We start from the raw sequence: 19,836 nt of genomic DNA, 5'->3' as shown, positions 1-19,836 counted from the left end.
CTTGTAGATACGTTGTACGTTTTATTTATACGAAATATTTTACAGTCCACTACTTATGAAATCAAGCAGGAAAAAAAAATCTTGTTAACTTTAACCGTGTTACACGCATCATGTTATAGTTTATTTAGTTTCGAAGTAGATCCAATACTCATTTTCAGATACATAATTTAATTGTTATATATTATTACCCGTAAATTCCTTATTTTTTGTTTTTTGTAAAAATCCGCAGTTCAATAATGTAAAGCCTAATAAGAATAACAGGCCTGTAGATAATTTTTAATTTTAAATGCTCAAATAGCACAAATAATAAATTATAATAAAGAAGTTTATAGTATTCTTGGGATTTTTAATACAGTTTTATCGCAGCCCGAAATCGAGGATGAAATAAAAATAACGATTTCAATGTTTTCAGCGATTTGTTTTTACTTCATTTAATAAAGAAAAATCATAGAATTACATACAAATTCGAATCTAAGAAATTGAAAACTGCTATTGCATCAGCTGTAAAGCGTCCATTGCTTCTACCAGCCGTTCCAATTCGCCTTTGCTACTGGTTAACTTTTCCGTGTTTGCTAATTGGACATCCGCAGGAACTTTAGTGGAATAATCAACTGCCGACATAGCCTGTTCCAGCTTATTTATACTCTCTGTAAGTATTCCTTTCTTTTTACCAAGTTTTTCAAATTCCTTTTTCGGATCAACCAATCCCTAAAATCACAAATTACAATGAATGTTATAGTTTTCAACATATGATTAACTTACGATATGGGTACAGTGATTTTCATATTATTTTTTTCACCTTAAGTAATAAGTGAACTTGGATCTTGTCTGTCACGGGGATGATAACGCATCCGGCTGGAGCATTGTCGAGATAAATTATTGAGTAAGCAAGTGTCCCAATCAACAAAGAGTACGTTTTGACTTTTTCTTTGATACTGTCTTCCGTAGATGTGACAAATGCGTCAGTTTTAGTCTTGTTCGGTAAATTATATGTAGCTCGTGCGGATCTTATGGATTTAATAATTTTCTGAGCAACGTCAACATCCGCTTCTATGCCTTGATCCCTCCAAGGACACTAATGGAACAGAAAAATATACTTTCAATATTGAATCACCGTCGCTGCATTGAACAAAAATTCTCAAAAAAAAAATATCGTCATTCACCTCACGTTCTTCTGGATACGGAGCCACGCAAATACTTGGATAAATTAATTTTTTACGTGGTAAACGTTGGTAAAGTTCCTCCGTTATGAAGGGCATGAATGGACTGAGTAAACGCAATCCTATGTCCAAGCTTTTGAACAACACTTTTTGAGCTGTTGACTTAGTCTCTTTATTTCCACCTTGGAAAACAGGCTTCAGATATTCCTGAAAAATGAAAGTAAGTGACGGTTATATACTGTTCCACTGTTTAGAGCAAGTGATTGAAAAAAATAAGAAATTGGTTGACATATGTTATTCAATTCTGACCAGATAAACGTCGCACAAATCGTACAGCCAGAGATTGTAACAGGCTGTAGTTGCAGCTGTAAGATCATACTGAGCTATTCCCTCGTCACAAACTTTCGCCGCATAACTCAACCTTGAAAGCATCCACAAGTCTACTTCTGTTTCATTTCCAGAGAGCTGTAAGATTTTCACTACAAGTTTATACACCTGTTTATTTTTTAATTTCAACAATAACAAAACACAATTTATAAGAACGAAAACCCAACATGCTGAAATGGTAATGTACACTGCTGAGAAAAATGACAAAATTGTACTTATTTTCAGTAGAAAATAATCTAGAATATTACAAAAAATAAATGTTACAATAATTTTTAGAACGAAACTCAAACTGCATCCCAAGCTGGAAATATTTTGAATACTAAACATACTACAAACAATAATTGAGTAAACGCTATTGTCACAGCGTACCTGATATCCCTTTTTACGACTACTGCTAACGTTACTTTTAGTCTGTTGATAAACTTCTCCGTCTTCTGGGTGAAAACTGGATCTTTCATGTGTACTATAGCTTTTGATGTGGTTAAACCATCGTAAAAGATGTGGTCTATGCGAAAAATCAATACGCAGGCACTTCAACGTTTCATGAACCTTAACATCAGCCTGGGAAGGCGTGTATCCATTTATGTACGAATAATCTGCCAAGAAGTTATTTAGCGCGTCTTGAACACAATTTTCGTTTAGTGTGTGCTGGTACCATTTATAATCGCCAACGACATCCTCCGCGCTCGAAATCGCGCAGCGTTTCTAACGTGACATTTGCAATAAAATTTTCAAATACAAATTTTCCGCATTGATGTTTAATTGCGTTTAAAAACGTTTCATTCTCTTTCCTCACCTCATCACTTTCAGCGTCGAATTCGAATCCATCTCCTAAGTACATCAGGGCGAACTTTGTCGCATTCCAAAGCTTATTGCAGAAAAATCTGTAACCCTGAACTCGCAAAATATCGAGATTGATGTCACGTCCTTGAGTTGTGTAAGCGCACAGCGCAAATCTCAATGCGTCTGTTCCGCATTCCGGAATTCCCTGAGGATAATCCTGCTTCTGTCCTTCTGTGGCTTTTTTAAGTTCTTTCGGATCCAAATTCGAATCCAACAATTGTTTGTGGAGATCCTGAAATAATATCTCAGTTTAATAAACATTGAAACGGTGCCAGGAAATTTTTCATACTCACCTCTAGAGATATTCCGTGTATCACGTCCATCGGGTCAATGACATTTCCCAAAGATTTACTCATTTTTCTTCCATGTGCGTCTCTCACCATAGCATGTAAGAAGACTTCCCTGTTATAAGTAAAGAAAAATAGTATTTCTGTGGTGTTACGAGTCAAATTTTTACTAGTTAAGTTCATAAAAAGGTAAAAATTGAGAAGCGAAATTTTCACAAATTATACGCAGGACTTACTTAAATGGTAATTTACCCAGGAGCTTTCGACCAAGGAAAACCATTCTTGCTACCCAAAAGAAGAGTATATCATGTCCTGTCTCCAACAAAGTTCCAGGATAGAAAGCTTTCAATTCCTCGGACTAAAACCAGATTTGCACGAGATAAGGCAATGTGATAAGTTTGAACTAAATGGCTATGTGTATTCACATACTTCTTCTGGCCAGCCAAAGATAGAGAATGGAAAGAGACCGGAAGAAAACCAAGTATCTAAGACATCAGGATCCTGTTCCAGCTTAATATTATCAATGCTGACATTGAACCGGTTTGCAGCTTTTTCTTTCGCCTCTGCCTCTGTTCTTCCGCTCACCCAATAATTGTTGTCATTTTCCTGAAATAGTTTGTGCCATTCGAAATGGACTTCTCATTGTATACGTGAGACAAATTCGATCTTATTATAACTTCAGAAATTACGTTAAAAATGATGACTTACAGTTCCAGCTGGAACAGCTGAGTCCAAAATGGATACAAAATATGCTGGGATTCGATGACCCCACCAAAGCTGACGAGAAATACACCAATCTCTGATACCCTCCAACCAATGATTCCAAGTTCTTTTATGCTGCTCTGGAATAATCTTTAACTCTCCATTTTCAACAACCTTGATAGCATCAGCAGCCATTTCATCACACTTGACGTACCTATAATTGCAAGATATAATTTCGTGTATCAAGCTTCTCTTAAAGAGTGAAGAAATGTCATCAAATGTAGACAGGATTTACCAACCACTGCGGTTTCATTAGTGGTTCAACGACGTCCTTGGATCGACTACAAATTGGTACAACCATTGCATTGTCTTTGGTCTCAATATATAATCCTCTTTCCGTCAATTGTTGCAGAATAGCCTTTCGCGCATCGAATCTTTTCATACCCTGAAATGATAGAAGCATGCACTAATCTCTCAACACTTCAACTATCATATAATTAATTTTAGTTTATTTGAATTGAGGATGATAAGTACCGTGAATTTGCCATAGTTTCCGATGATATTTCCCGCGTCATCAAAAATTGTTATAAATGGCAAGTCGTGCCTCTTTCCAACTTCATAATCATTAGGGTCATGCGCAGGTGTTATTTTCACAGCGCCTAATTAATGCAACGAGAATTAAGCCAAGATGTTCTCTTTCAAAGTAGCAAAGATGATAATTTACCTGTTCCAAATTCCATTTCCACAAAATCGTCAGTTATGATCGGTATCTTTCTATCGCAGAAAGGATGTTTCACGTATTTACCAATCAGGTGAGAATAACGAGCATCCTTGGGGTGTACTGCGACCGCAACATCTCCAAGCATTGTTTCAATACGAGTTGTAGCAACCACAACCTTTTCATTTGAGTCTTCTATTTCGTATGCAAATGATACGAGAACACCAAACTCAACTTTCTCTTTGTAGCCAGGAATAGCGAGAAAAGTTCTGCCAGGTAGCTCCATTTTGTCCACCTTGGAACGACAATGATCAGTTTATTTATTACCATTGAGATGTAATGAGACAGGAAATAGGAACAATTGTTACCTCAATATCGGAAATTGCACTTTTCAACGTACAAGACCAATTCACAAGACGATTACTCCTGTAAATATCCCCTGACTCATGCAGACGTACGAAAGCTTCGGTAACAGCGCGGCAGAGTTTTGGATCCATTGTGAAACAAGCGCGATCCCAATCAAAGGAGCTCCCGAGTTTACGAAGTTGCTCATAGATTCGATCTCCTTTTCTGCAGATTTGTAGAAAATTATAAAATTAACACCTAGATACATCGTACCAAAAACCAGGTCATGTTGCACTCACTCATTTTTCCACTCCCAAACTTTTTCCACAAATTTTTCCCTCCCGATGTCATGACGTGTCTTTTGTTCGTTCCTCCATAATTTCTTTTCAACTACCACTTGAGTCGCTATTCCAGCATGATCACAACCCGGATTCCAAAGTGTCGTTCGCCCCTTCATACGATTCCTGAAGTTCGAATGGTAAATCAACTATGTTACAAGGAGGAAGGAAAAATGATTTGAACAACTAAAAAATATATTATAATAGAAACTATCGACTTACCATCGGGTAATTACATCCTCGATCGCATTTGTCAGTGCATGTCCAAGATGTAAGGAACCAGTGACATTAGGTGGTGGAATAACCATGACAAATGTGCCTTTGGGATTTGTTTCGTTGATGCTTTTACGCTGGAAACGTGGTATACGATGAATGTGAATTGAATTCCTCTGCGTACGATGTCAGACACAACAAATTTATCACTGAAGGACTTTAACCAAACTTACTCCATATTCGGGTTTGAAGAAACCCTCGTTTCTCCACCAGGAATACCACGCTGCCTCGACAAAACGAGGGCTGTAGGCATCAGGCATCGGACAATTGACATCCTTCTTTTCCCCCTCTAGAGTGTTTATGGTATATAATACTGCTTGCTTGCTTTCCAGCTTTTTTTCAACCTTCTGCAAAACGTGTATACCTTAATGAATTTTTTTGTTTTCATGTAAAACCAAGGCGATCCAAGTATGTGAATGCGACAGGAAACCATATGGATTATGGAAACGTCATTGTTGCAGTTAACAATCAGGCAGAATTAAATAAAGTGAATGCGAAAATTACCTCAGGTTTTTCTTTGGGCTTAGTTGAAGCAGTGGTTTCTTTTTTATCTAGTTTTTGTTTGAACTTCTCCAATTTAGCCAACTTCTTAGCCTCTTTCTCAAGCTGTTTCGCTGTCTTTGGTTTCGCAGCCTCTCCCTCGGCTCCGTTTGCTGCCGTTTCAACCATTTTTATTGCAAATTATTCAAAACAAATAAATAATTCTCAGTTTACGGTATCGCGTGTTATTCGCTGCCTCGCTGAAAATCCCCGAAAATGTCAATATTGAAAACTTAACCAATTACTCCGCGTGGCCTGCACGCTGTCTAGCTGATGTGAGAACAGAAAGGATTGCAAAAGCTGCAGGCGCAATGTTATGTGATTCGCTGTTTCGACGGAATCCATTATCAAGCGAGTTTCAAAAATGGGACAATTATTTGATTCTTCGCTAGCTAGGCCGAGTCGCACTGTGTTGTGTAATGTAATTCTTTAGAAATGAGAGTTTATACAGTTCCGTCTGAATATAGAAAGAAGAAAATAATTATATCCATCAGTAGAGTAACAAGGTGCACTGAAAATAATGCATAGGTTTGAGGTTATTTCGAGAATAGCTTATAAGCTTGAAATATAATTTTTTCCAAATCCTTAAATAATTTTGCAGCGTCAAAGACAACTTAGATCGCACAAATTTATGAACCGAAGCTTTTTAATTTTGTACAGTACTTATCGGCCCGTCATTCAGACGAATCAATGTAAAGAACCTTTGAAATTCGCAACCAATTGTATGAACTGTACATTATGTGACCTGCCTGTATAATAGTGTTTTTCGATACTAGTGCGCGAAGGTGGCAATGCCCGCACAAGCATGAAGGCGCAGCACGAGCCTGGAGACGAGTTGAAGGGCGAGTGTGGCGCATTCACGCGAGATAGGCATTGCCAACTTTCGCACGTGTATCGAACTCTATTTTTTGCTACACCTGTAATGGAAAGTCCGACATACACGATTATTTTTACACGAAACCACGGCACGATGTCTGTTTAGTGACGATGCAGCGATGTCGAGCACGGCAAAGAGTGACAAACTATTCCATCGGTAGGGCTAGTGGAGCTGTTTGCGAAATACGCAACTGTGGATAAAAGCGCGACGGTCTTTTTCGCACACCGCTAGCAATGTGCGAAGGTTCATCTTATACCGCCGGCAATGTGCGAAGGTTTTTTTCTCACACCCCTAGTAATGCGCGAAAGTTTTTCCCGCACATGTGTATAAAAGACTACTTTCGGTGCTTGTAAATGGTGCATAAAAATGGACTTTCCACGCAGGTGTTGCAAAAAATTAATTGTAAGATTAGCAAGTGCATATGTGTTCCGTGCAATCGTTGCGGTATATCTCGAGATTCGGTATTCTGTTCAGTAAACTGTAGGTCCTCGAATGCAGTTTTCGGTTTAACTGGTGTACGTGTATTTGAATTGAAAGTTTAAAAGAAAGATTTTGGGAAAATATGAGGGATCTACGTTATGTGGAAGATCGTGCTCATTTGATTTTTCATGTTTTTTTCAATTTATTTTTTTTGAATTTGTGAAGAATCACGTCGTAGGACTTCGATTCTTATTTCTTTCCTAAAACTTATATTCAACTCAAAGATCACGATCCATAACACAACGATATATCAACCGGGAATCTTATTCTTCTAAATCAAAAGTTCATAATATTAAATTATAACTATTTTATGAGGTTTACAGATCCTGTACCTAGTGAAACTTGACTTCCAGGTCTAGAGGTCCTTGATCCGGTGAAATTTGACTTCCAGGACGACCGCTCCGTAGTTTCGGCTGTTCAAATCTTTTACCTAGTGAAACTTGACTTCCAGGACTAGCGCTATGTAGTTCCTGTGCTCCAGGTTCTTTACCTGCTGGATCTTGACTTTCATCACTCGCGCTCAGCTGTAGGATCACCTGGTAGATACAGTTTTCTATTGATACTGATTCAATTATGAAATCCTACATCGGCTAATTCCGTAAGGTTGTATCTGCCAAAAATTCGATAATACAATAACTCGCAGTATGTATGATACATGGTAAGTAATGTATAATAATTAATGTGTTCCTCAATAAGTCTTGTAACAATATTTTTGTAGTTGAAGCTTACGACGTTGGAGATTTTGAAAATATTACGTCCCTTCAGAAATCCTATTTTTTTAGAAAGGATAGAGAAAGTATGTTAGCGATGTATACATGTTGGTGTGTAGTACATAAATGAAATAGTAATTAGTAATCCTTGTACATACATGAGATATATAATTTATAATTAGTTCGTCTGTCCATTATAACTCATATTCATTCGAAATTGCCGGCGATGGTCTTACAATTAGTTGATATCCAAACAGCCGTGGAGCAGTACGTACGTATACGGCAAGATTGCGGGAACGTTTATTTAGCGAGTTTAATTTATTGTCTAAAATGTTATTCAGTGAGTGTATTTGACTAACAAAGTAAAATGTATTTACGTTTCAGGAAACAATAGAAAAATTCAGGAACAATAACAAAAAAAAAAAAAAAATGGAAACTAGCGAAAACGCATCTATCGGTCAGTTGCTAATATAGTACACAGACAGACGAATGGCACGTTGTAAACATAGTGGAGATGTGACTTTGACCTGGTGCGATTTTTCCAAGCGTAAAAATGGCGCATTTCACACAGCGACAAACAAAATATTATTTTATGCAGTTTGAGAGAAACTTGCTACGCGTTATATCACAAAAGTTTAAGTAGTTTGCTGATCGTCATTATGTGGACGTCGGAATTCACCAGGTAGACTATCATGTATACTATATAAGTACATTACGATGTATACGAGTTATCACGTAGTCGGTTAAATTTAAAAATTTTACGCATATATGGTAAACCGCTAACAGTAAAGCTTATCGAATCGAGTGAGTGAGCGTGGCGAGCGAGGGTTTTACATCTAGTTGATATTACGATTGATGTAAGCAATGATAAAAGAAGTAAATTTTATTCGTGATAGATCAGAATTTTTAAAAAAATTTATAAAAGTAAAAAATGGACTGAGCGTCATCTTCCTCATAACGTAGAACATGCATATTTGGACAGAACCTTTCTTTTAACCTAAACGAACGTTTTAGAGGGTGCCATGGTGGAAAATCGTAAATAATATTTTTCGAAATTCCCTAATACATCGGTGTTAAAACCACGGTCTTATATACAGGTCTGGCAACTCGGTCGAAATTTCAGTGGTGAGGGTATCCTCTTATTGAAGCACTGATCGCTTCGCCTAGTGACCACGAGTGTCGCTGCGATAAAGGATGCAGGCTGTGTGAGAGAGATAGAAACAGGTTAAACCACATATCCTGCATCCCGTGCTGCATCCCTCTATCGCAGCGACACTCGTGGTCACTAGGCGAAACGATCGGTGCTTCAATAAGAGCACATACCCCCACCACCGAAGTTGCCAAAGTATGTAAGACCCATGTGGTTAAAACTCGCTCTATCGTCTAGTTATCGGCAATATCGATAGTCGAGGCGGCGAGAGTCGATCCGCGGTGTCACGTGTCCACGAGCCAACGGGAAGCTTGACCCCTCACGGTGGTGGAGGAACCGCCATATTTTCTCGTGGTTTCGTCGTGAAAGTTGGACGATGTGAGGTGTCAGTTTGATATGCAGTAATCTAAATTAATGTGAGTGTGTAATAATAAACAAGTAAATGGTGCGATCATGGCAAAAGGAGGTAACAGTTTGAACAACAAACGTTCGAGGAACGCCAAGCCCTACGACGCAAACAACGTGAGTAGAAACTCGTTCCGAGGTCTCGGCCACTGGCCTCCCGCGACAAAAGTTGCCTTCCAACGGTCCTTCGCGCGTTTCCCAAAATAGACATGATTTTAAAACGTGCTCCGAGTAACGATCGAACCGATTGCGATATCCTTCCCAATCCCCGGCAATCAAATTCGATCAAATATTATACTTGACAAAGTTTTACCCGCATCAAATAACCTCAAACTCGATAGGCGCACACCCACGGCGGAATTTATCGTCATTCAAAACGTTCTAACCTTGAAATGCTGCATGGGTTCTTGGACAATTGTTCAATTTCTTACACCGATTCTTGTATCTAATAACAATAATTTTTACCGTGCATAAAGCCGTCGAGCTCGTTACGTCAATATTATCTATAAATTACATAATTAATGGAATTTGTTCCTCTAACTCTCGAAATCCGATATTCTCAATATCTCTGTTGGCTAGTTCTAGCTTGAATTATTATCACACATTATAGTACATGCAATTTGGCACATTGCAACAATTTACACTGTCTTGTATATCCGATATATCAACCACAAGCTATTTATGTCTGTCAAGATAAACATTCAATTTTTAGTTATATATTACTTCCTATGTCGAAATGCGATTGAAATTCTCGTTTTACTTTCACTTAATATTTATAGTATCTAGAGTTACTTCAGCCTTCAGCTAGTCTTTGAACAAATCTAAGCTTAAAATATGAGCCTCAGTTAATCTTGCAGTCTAAATGATTTTTCCCAAAAAACCTGATATTTTTATAAACTCCCTTGAATAATGCTAATTGATATTTTTTATTACCAGTCTTTCGTGAAAAAAGTCGCTACGAAAGTCACAGATCTGATACCGCAGAGATCGTGGATAAGCAAATGGTTTAATTCGTCGCAAGATAATGGCGAAATGTTAAATGATGAGGAGAACCTCGAGGGCTCTGAGAATGAGCAGGAGTCACAGCAACCTCCGCCTTCAAAGCGGCCACGGATTCGTATGGATGTAACTCACCCCCCCGGAACATTCAATATACAGCCAAGAAGTAGAATTCCAGATAATGAGGAGGTCGACCCTCGAAAAGAAGATTACATTATCCACAATGAAACTGTAATTATTTAAATGTTCATTTTGTTCCTTTACTCAAACCATTATTTGTTATCTATAAATATTCTTTATTAATTATATTTACGAATTTTCAGACAACCGATTTCCTAGAACCTTCAGTAGCTGGAACTAGTGGGGTTCGTCGTCTAGTGGCGTCGACGCCTGCAATCCAATCAGAAATTGGCAGTATGAGCAATCAAAGGAACAGGACAAAGTTCATTTCGTTAACATCGCCACAAAATAACGGTACGGCTAATGGAACAGACGATAATTCAGAGTCCAGTGAGAGCACAAGCGGATGCAGCTCTCTCATACCACAAGTCAACAGGCAAGAAGCACCCTCAAGTCTGGGGTACAACAGATCGTCAACAAGCAGAAAGAGATACAATGAAGATAAACTAAACTATAGTAAGTCTGAAAATTTGAGTAATTGTCGATTATATGTTTATTCAAGAAGTAATCGGGCATTGATTTATTTTCAATAGTGGACCAATGGGCTCTTGATCACTCTAAAAATTTGGTTAAAGCACGAAACTTTGCCTACATATCTTTTATTTCAGGTTTTCATGTCTTCGGTTTCTGTGTTTGCAGCAAATCACCTACAGTCCCCACGGTCCCTCTTTTTGGATAGCAATCCTAGGGATTCGTTGAGCAGTCGGAAGCCGAGCTTCAATGTGTCAATAATGAATAATTCTCTTGAACGAGGACAGTCCTCGTCTCCGTTTTACAACGGCAATACCACGTTTGGAGGAGCCAACATGGCAGGATTCCAACGCCGAGGACGTACGTTGTTCAATAGTACAAATGAACTTCAATTGAAAGTACCAAACCGAACCAACATTCAAGTAAAGTCACCAAATGTAACTGGTACCGATTCATCAGCCATGAGTCAAACTGCTAAAAGGATATTGGAAGCACTGGAGCATTTTTCATCCCCCATATTGGATGCTAAAAAAATTCCCATGAATGCAAACAATAGCTCGTCTCTGATCGGTGGCAAGAAACGGCAGAGGGAGGAAGGTTGTGCTCCCTTGGCTCGGGTAGGTCTGCGTCATTTGACTAGGGAACTTACCGTACCTACAGTGCCAGATCTCCTGAAGCTTAGACGTAGACAGAGATTACAAGACACCACAGTAGCGGCTAGGAGAATCGTTTCGGCTCGCAGTGCCCCTCCACCATCTCCCCAGGAATACAGATTGAGGTACATTCTGATTGATTTGATACAAGTTTTTAATGAACAGTGCTTTTCGTTTGAGTTCTTTTGTACATTGAGCAATTTTTAATCTATTTAATTTCATTTTTTGTGTTGCAGATCGGACGATGAAGAGAAGTCTAAATACTCGGGCAAGGTTAAAAGTAAAGGTAAAACCGACTTGGATCAAGACTATGTGACCGATGCAGTCAACTTACCAAGCGTCACACTGCCTATTAGTACTTTGCCAACTTTTGATATAAAGCTACCAGTAATCACCAGTAACATGGCCAAAGGAGTGAAAGATGAATTATTCAAGTTCTCTAGCCCAATAAAAGTGACGGACACGACTAGGAATTTAAAATCTATCAATAACTTTACCTTCAGCAAACCAATCAATGCCAGTGTTAAAGAATCCGCAGAGGGTGGTCATTCACTTTCGAGAACATTGAGTTCAGAATCTGATACTTTGCCAGCTAGATTTTCGTCTAGTAATAATTTCATGTGGTCCAAGACCTCGACAGCCCCGAAATTGAAGGAAAAACCCAAAGAGGACGTGGTTGTGGATGGAATCAAAACGTCCAGTAAGTTAAAAACAGGCAGCGTTATGGATGTTTTGGGAAAGAAATCAGACCTACTTACAGATGCCAACAAACCTGTAGTTGGCATGTGGGAATGTAACCAGTGTTTGTTGAAGAACAACCAACACGAGCCTCAGTGCATTGGTTGTAAAGCTTCCAAGTTACTTTGCAAAGGTGATAAGACAACAGAACATACACCGGAATCGTCAACGCTTACCGTTACACAGTCCAAGCCTGTGACCACCGATTGTTTCGGATCACAGTTCAAAATGAGCGGCAACCATTGGGAGTGCCCCAATTGTGCAACATCGAACAAACAAAGTGATGTCAAATGCACGTTGTGCGCTATGTCTAAATCTGAAAGCATTAAGGCTCCGACTATCGGTTCTACATCCAGTATTGTTCCTGAATCAGTAAAATCCGATTTAATGGAAAAATTTAAACCTCCTGAAGGATCGTGGGAATGTCCTGGTTGTATGCTCCGAAATCATTCATCTGTCGAAACTTGCCCTTGCTGCAACGCTTCAAAGCCTGGCTCCCTCAAGATCAGCCCTAAAAGAGTACCTGCCACATCAGAATTGTTGACTACCATTTCGAATCCCGGTGGAAATCAGTTGGCCAATAACACTGATTCTGTGGAGAAAACAAAGTCGACCAATGAAGATTTATGGGAGTGCTTGAAATGTAAACAGAAAAATTCTAGAGCCACTTTAATCTGTCCATGCTTTAGTACTTCGAAATCCGATTCTACAAGTACACCGGCGTTAGGATTTGGTGACAAGTTTAAGAAACCTGAGGGAGCTTGGACGTGTGACGATTGCATGGTACAGAATAAAGCAGACGTTATCGAATGCGTAGCTTGTAGTGCTGTGAGACCCGGTTCAAAGAAGGTAGCAAAATCAACGTCAGCCACAGGTAGTGGGTCAAATGTACAGTTCAGTTTTGGAGTACCCGAGAATGCTGGAGGTTTCAAATTTGGAATTGACAAAAGTGATGAAAAAGTTGACGCGATTAAGCCTGTCCCTTCGTCGACAGGTTTTACCTTTGGCGCTAAGACAGACTCACCCAAAGCTGGCGGATTTACCTTCGGTGTACCTCAGAATTCTTCAGGATTCACGTTCGGTGTTGTAGATAATGAGAAAAATAAATTCGAACAGAAATCGGACACTAAGGAAACTGATGCTGTTCAAAATGTGTCGAAAAAACGTTCATTGAATGTCGAAGAACCGAAGAATCAAGCTCCGTTCTCATTTGGTATACCCAAAACGGAAGAGGCAAAATCATCTGCAGAAAAACAATTTGCATTTGGAGCACAACCAGTAGCTAATACTACTGCAAAGCAATCATTTTCCTTTGGAGCGGTGAAAACTGAGGCACCTGTTAACAAAAAAGACACATTACCAGAAGTTTACATAACTGTTTCAAACACAGAATCCCAGAAATTAAATTTTTCAGCACCAACTAGCGACGCTCCAGCAGCAATCTTGGCCAATGATCAATCTAGTTCAATAACAACAAAATTATCCATCAATACAGATATTACCAAATCTGCAGAAAATCCCACATTTGGCACAATAAATGTGCCTGTTTCACTTAGCAGTGGGTCAACAGTTACGACAACCGCAGCCAGCGTCCCGACGCCCGGACTCTTCACGTTTGGTTCTGCAACGACGATTCCAAATCAACCAACGACAGTTCCGAGTCAAGTGGTGCAAAGTTTTGGTCAAATTCCAGTATCAGCTCCAACATCAGTGCCGACGCCTTCAATGTTTGTTTTTGGATCCACCAAGCAGGCGAGTACAATAGCCGCCACGACACATCCTGATAAATCTGAAATTGTATCTTTTGGCTCGACCAACAGTCCTGCGTTTAATGCTATCACTTCCGCGCCACGTTTCGAAGGTAACGAAAATAAGCAAGCACCGTCGTTTGGCATGACGGACAACAAGCCTGCCCCGCTTTTTGGAGCGGGTGAAACAAAGGCTCCAGTTTTTGGAGCTGCTCAGGATAATAACAAAATGATACCAGCGTTTGGAAGTATCAAAAAGACAGCATCAACATCAGTGTTTAACTCCACAACGCCAGCATTTGGAGTCTCTTCTTCTACCCCTGCATTCGGAACTGCGGCCCCGGCGTTCGGAACAACGTCCACACCTGCATTTGGGACCAATCCGACACCGAGTATTTTCGGGACGTCGAAACCAGTGGAAACTGCACCGTCTTCCACTTCTGGGTTGTTTGCATTTGGCGGAAGTTCTACTCAACCTAGCGCGTCTCAAGCTTCCAGTGGATTCAATTTCTCGCAAAACCCAACTCCGGCGTCTGTGCAACCGATGGCTCAAAAATCTTTGTTCGCATTTGGAAATACTAGCACCAACACACAGCAGTCTGACGGTACCGGGTTTGGAGCTGCCGCCAACTTCAATCCACCTGCCGCCTCGGATACAACTGCGGGAACTTTTGTATTCAATACTCCCAAGCCGGACGCAGCCCCACCATTTTCCCTAATTGCGCCTACTTCCACATCGATATTTGGCACTCCTCAGGCTGCTCCTAATTTTGGTCAGAGTCAATCAACGTCGGCGTTTGGTTCTGTGGCTCTAACTCCCAATGCTAGTTTCAACTTTGGAGGCTCCGCTACTCCTGCGCCTTCCGGATTCAACTTTGGTGGAGCAGTAAGTACTATTTTAACTTCCAGCTTGAATAAACATTAATGACATGAGACGAAAGGTTACTTTAGACATAAAATTAGTCAGGGAAAAGTTGAAAAGGTTGAACTCTAGTCCAGAACGACCTGAGTTAGTCAACGTACTCTAAGTCGGATTAGAATCATTTACTAATTTTTTTTGATGTCATAAGAGCATTCCGAGGTGTATGAAATAATTCATGCTCGTTCCTCAAGATTTCCATAATGTGCGTTTTTTTTCGTTAAAAGTAAAAATATCGATTAGCTTAGCAATAAAGTAAAATAATGCAATGCGCTGTTATCCCTAGTTCTAATTGTATTCTTTTTTTTATTTTTTTTTCCTGTTTTAGAAATTCGTGCCTTTAAAAGAGTAATAAGAATATCTAAAAATATTCAAGAAAAATTGACAATTTTTGGAGTTATTTCTATTTGTTTACAAGAAGAAATTGTATTTTGTCGGACAAAATTTTTTTTTTTCATATCCTGCAACTGCGTATCGAAAACTAGCCCCTTAATTTACTGATTTTCGCGGATCGCTCATTACTCCAAAGCCATGAGTTGCAGCTACCTGAGGTTTGCGAGAACAGTCAGGGGAATATTTGAATAACATTTCAGGTGATTTTCAAAAGCCGTGTGTTAACAATTCTGTAAATCACATGGAATGAACGAAAACATAGACATCTACGGTCTTTTTGCACTTTAGGGCTAAACTAACTAAGGTAAAAAACTTTGTTAGGAATTATTACTTGGGAGGTGATTGGGGGATGAGAAAATTTTCAGCCACAAGAAGTGGGTTTTTAATTGTTTAACAATTTTTTCTCCCAATCGAAAACTATCTAAAACGCGTTATGTTCAGTTAAGTTTGATGTAGTTGTGAAAAAATCAGCTGAAACACCTCTTTCCAGAATAGAATTTGGTCCATTCTTCATATAATCCGAATGAACCGGTCTTTATCTGTTTGTTTCTAGTAGGTTTATACGGTTGTTAACGCGATTGTTGACTAATTAAAATTATTAACATAGGCAACAGCTGCTGCGCCTACTGGCGGTTTTCCATTCAACGCACCGAACTCGAATCAGGGTGTTGCCTTCAATCCCAACACGCCACCGACGTTCAACTTCACTGGAGGCAGTGCACCAACAGCATTCAAGTATGTATAAGAACGAATTTTCTTTGCATTAAAACTGATTATGTTTTTTCTCACTTGATCACGAATCGAGTGGATTTTTAACTGTGAAAAGTCTGCGGCATTTTCACATTAATAAATATTATCGAAATATTCATTTTCAGTGCTGTACCTCAGACTATACCTCAGGCTACAACCCAGGCAACACCGCAAAGAAAATTCAAAAAAGCAGTTCGGAGAACACAGCCTCGGTAGACGAGGAGTGTAACGCACATGCGATTGTGTCGGTACTGTATAATAAATTAACTAAAAAAACTTATGAAATTTATTACATCAGTGTGGGTGAAATGCCAAGCATTCGTGTAAAAATATACCTAAGAACATTAAACAAACTAATTAAAAAGGAAAAAAAAAAAAAAACCATTCAACCAGAAATGTGCTCGAATAGCGACGACGACGACGATGACGACAACTACGACGACTAGGACAACCACTTGTGTTCCGCGCAGCAAGAACTAATGTATAAATTATTTAAATAATGTCTACGATAACAATCGGCAGAAGTAATAAGCTTTCAGTTTTGGCATGAAGCCAGTTTTTACCGATGCAGACAAGCCGTGACGCGATACGTGTATCGTTACGCCGAGTTTGCTTTGACGTGTTTTCTTTTTTTTTTCTCTCTCTCTCTCCTTCATTTTTCTGTTTTCTTTATCCTTGATTCTTTTTTGCAATTAATTTTACGCAGGTTTCTAGATGAAGGAAGCAAAAAAGAAATTGGAAAGAAAACTCAAAAAGTCAAGGATAACAATTATGAAACATGATACGACAGGGCAAAATTGATTTTGCTGAAAACGGTGAAACTTACAATATATATATATATATATCTCTTATTGTAAGAGATTCACAGAGCTAAGCACAGAAGAATTGCATGCAATTAATACGAGACGATAGGCAGGAGCGTGTATCAGGCAACCTGCTCAGGTAAGTATAAGTCATTCGCATAACTCACGACAAAGTGGGTCCCAGTGAAAAACTCGACATGGGTATTTTTTTGTTTTTTTCTTATAATGTACCTTGCGACGGTGAGATATGAAATATGAAAATAAAAATATGTATAATTATTTAACTATTGATCGTTTCGTGGTTTTCACTTTTCCTGCTATCATCGTCTGTTGTCTCAAGTACTAATCATATGTATGTATATTAAAGTCTGTTATAAAGAAGAGAAAATATGTCGTGAGTTCAGCGAATAAAATATAAACCGGAATACCATCATATATATATATATATATGTATAGGTATATCAATTCGCAAAATATCCGATATCCATATTTTTAGTTAGGTAGTATCGCGGTCAGTTTTAACAATATTCGGTAAAATTGGCCCACGCATAGTGTATCATAAATACACTTGGAGAAAAAAAAAAAAAAGTGGCATTCAGATAAAGTACAAACGAATTACGATTACCAAAAAAGAAGGGGGGGGGAGGGGCGTTTTGTGTCATTTGTGTAGTCGAGATTGTATATTTTTCTTATATATAAAATGAAAAGAAAAACGAAAGACTAATGATGAATTGTTGATGAAAACTATTAAGATAATAATTCTGAATGCCGCTTTGTTAGTAATTTAAGTATAATAATAATAATAATAATAAAAAAACTATGTTGTGTGTTTTATCATAGGATGAATGAAGGATAATCAAAGTGTGTAAGGTCAACCTAAATGATAACAATAAGTAAAAAAAAAAAAAAAAAAACAAACAAAAAAAAACAACACAAAAGACCATGGGACTTCTAAAATAGTATTTATATTTTTTATTTTCTATTCTTACAATCAGTAAACCAACCTGCCGAATGAGCAACTAGATTTATTTAAGATATCTAATCCCTTTCCTCTTTGTAATTATCTTTTTCGTTTTTCTTACTCTGAAATAAGGTAGGATATAAGTAGGAGACAAAAAAAAAATTATTCTTTTTTAGCAACGAGAAGAAACAAAAAGAGAACTTGCCGAAGTTAATTATGTAAAATCGTAAAATCTAAATCCTTGCAGAGGTCCCAAGGTGCTGGATAAAGTAGTTAGCCAATGTAATGGTGATTAATGAATCAATATTCAGCCATATAATACATTTTATTTAATAATAAGTATAGCGTTATGTCTACATATAATAATAATAATAGTAATGGTAATAATAATAATACGACTTAGGTTTAAGGTATAATGACAGTGGCCGGTAATAACTCGGCACATTTTATACGACTCGGCCATGTAGCATGTAGGTTTGAAAAGAAGAAAATGCAAAACCCTGTTACACATTGTTGTGCTATAATTCATTGTTATATATTTTTTACACCTAAGTTTTAGGACGTAATAATACACACACACACACACACACACACACACACACACACACACACACACACACACACACACACACCCATCCAAAAGAAAAAAAAATATAAAAAATTGAAGTTCTTAGTTCTTGTAACAATATTATAATACAGTGAATGTTAATATCGCGTGTCTCTCAACTCTCAATAATATATGTTCATATATATTACGATAAGCTTTTAACCATCCATACTCAATACACATTTGCACAAGGTGACACACCGTGAAACAGACGAGAGATTTGTGTGTTCGGAAAGGAAAAAGAAAAAATAATAACAATTTCTATTTCACATCAACCGTACTTCCATTCCAGTTTATTAATTCAATGATTGGACCATTCTTCAAACAGTGTATATACATCATTTAAAACAGTTGTCACGTTAGTAGCATGTTGTTTCCGAGTCTGTAGACTTTAATATTATTTCATGCCAGGTTCAATATTCGATACTCGGTCTTATAAGTCTTCGTTTTTTTTTTTAGTAGAAAACGAAATACATGTATGTTATCAGGATGTTTCATTCCTTCATCTACTTCATCTACTACGTCTTTGGATGTGAAATCGTGGATATCGATTGATTTTAAAACTCATTTTCTACTTTACGTGGAAACAATTTGAAGAATTTACGTACTCTGCAAATAAATGAGAAGATCACTCTTTCTACGTTTCTCACTAATCGTAGTATTATGTCATAGCAAAGTTGCTAGCAACGCGATTAAGTATAAATTTACTTGGCAACTGTATGTTAAGATCGGCTATGATCCAGGCTTTTTCATCAATCATTGAAATACATGGACTGAAGATCGGAAATACCTGATTTACTTCTAAAAATACATATATATATATATATATCTATATATATATATAATAGAAGATAACATATTAGTACTATAGATATAAATGACAAAAATTAAATGACGAAGAAAAGAAGTTAAAAAAAAAAATAAATAAAATAAAATAAAACAAACAACTTGCTGGTAAAGTGACAATGAGCCGAGTTGTTAACTAGCGACACTGTCTTAAGAAGAAAGAAAAAGAAAATAATAAACTGTGAACATTCTCTGTATAGGCTGTGTCCTCCGTTTGTAAACGTGAAAAGTATAATTTAACGTTGTACAAACGGATTTCGAAATTATTCAATTATATTTACCGTCGTGTGCCAGGAATACGTATGCATTTAATAATTTTTCAATTATACATATACGGCCTTAAAGTTTTTTAACGACAAAGAAAGAAACAAAACAAAAAAAAAAAAAAAGAAAGAAAATGCAAACGTATTTACTTTGGGGGTATTATTGAATTATCTAAATAATGAATTTTATTGGAATTGTTTTATAGCGTTTTATACTCTCATCTAGCGTCTAGGGAAAATTTTCCTGTTTTATATAATTATAACGCATAGTAAGAAAATGTATGATAATT

The 19,836-nt window shown here is 37.8% G+C and overlaps 2 protein-coding genes across 4 annotated transcripts; one reads left to right on the top strand and one right to left on the bottom strand.

The window, feature by feature from the left end:
• Nucleotides 1–397: 397 nt before the first annotated feature.
• Nucleotides 398–6,361, bottom strand: LOC107222302 (valine--tRNA ligase). Of its 3 annotated transcripts, XM_046732027.1 has the most exons (19): nt 6,343–6,361; nt 5,558–5,793; nt 5,227–5,400; nt 5,003–5,130; nt 4,742–4,906; nt 4,466–4,667; nt 4,104–4,392; nt 3,914–4,038; nt 3,679–3,824; nt 3,386–3,593; nt 3,107–3,283; nt 2,914–3,035; nt 2,684–2,792; nt 2,344–2,622; nt 1,917–2,252; nt 1,470–1,625; nt 1,164–1,367; nt 800–1,075; nt 398–708 (listed from the first exon to the last, which is right to left on the bottom strand). In XM_046732027.1, exons 2-19 carry the CDS (start codon nt 5,720–5,722, stop codon nt 490–492), a joined length of 3,480 nt encoding a protein of 1,159 aa, XP_046587983.1. In that variant the 5' UTR covers nt 5,723–5,793; nt 6,343–6,361; the 3' UTR covers nt 398–489. The 3 variants fall into 3 exon arrangements, with proteins under 3 accessions (XP_046587983.1, XP_015517084.1, XP_015517085.1); XM_015661598.2 differs by lacking the exon at nt 6,343–6,361 and having other exon boundaries at nt 5,558–6,092; XM_015661599.2 differs by lacking the exons at nt 1,917–2,252; nt 6,343–6,361 and having other exon boundaries at nt 5,558–6,089.
• A 2,736-nt stretch (nt 6,362–9,097) lies between these two features.
• On the top strand, nt 9,098–17,467 carry LOC107222303 (nuclear pore complex protein Nup153). Its single transcript, XM_015661600.2, has 8 exons — nt 9,098–9,332; nt 10,152–10,445; nt 10,538–10,850; nt 11,034–11,643; nt 11,755–14,890; nt 15,924–16,051; nt 16,192–16,314; nt 16,773–17,467. The coding sequence occupies exons 1-7, from the start codon at nt 9,264–9,266 to the stop codon at nt 16,280–16,282; spliced, it is 4,641 nt and encodes a 1,546-aa protein (XP_015517086.1). The 5' UTR covers nt 9,098–9,263; the 3' UTR covers nt 16,283–16,314; nt 16,773–17,467.
• The last annotated feature ends 2,369 nt before the right edge of the window (nt 17,468–19,836 follow it).

Source organism: Neodiprion lecontei, chromosome 2 (assembly GCF_021901455.1).
Source record: "Neodiprion lecontei isolate iyNeoLeco1 chromosome 2, iyNeoLeco1.1, whole genome shotgun sequence".
Lineage (NCBI taxonomy): Eukaryota > Metazoa > Arthropoda > Insecta > Hymenoptera > Diprionidae > Neodiprion > Neodiprion lecontei.
This window is presented reverse-complemented; position numbering and strand designations above follow the sequence as displayed.

Bases quoted from the DNA above. Each gene is read 5' to 3' on its own strand.
- LOC107222302 (XM_046732027.1), bottom strand. From the start codon at position 5,722: ATGGTTGAAACGGCAGCAAACGGAGCCGAGGGAGAGGCTGCGAAACCA. The intron at 5,131-5,226 runs GTAAGTTTGGTT...CCACGTTTCCAG, and splicing joins TCTTCAAACCCGAATATGGA to CGTAAAAGCATCAACGAAAC. The intron at 709-799 runs GTGAAAAAAATA...TTGTGATTTTAG, and splicing joins AAGTTCACTTATTACTTAAG to GGATTGGTTGATCCGAAAAA.
- LOC107222303 (XM_015661600.2), top strand. From the start codon at position 9,264: ATGGCAAAAGGAGGTAACAGTTTGAACAACAAACGTTCGAGGAACGCC. The intron at 10,446-10,537 runs GTAATTATTTAA...ACGAATTTTCAG, and splicing joins ACATTATCCACAATGAAACT to ACAACCGATTTCCTAGAACC. The intron at 14,891-15,923 runs GTAAGTACTATT...TTATTAACATAG, and splicing joins GATTCAACTTTGGTGGAGCA to GCAACAGCTGCTGCGCCTAC.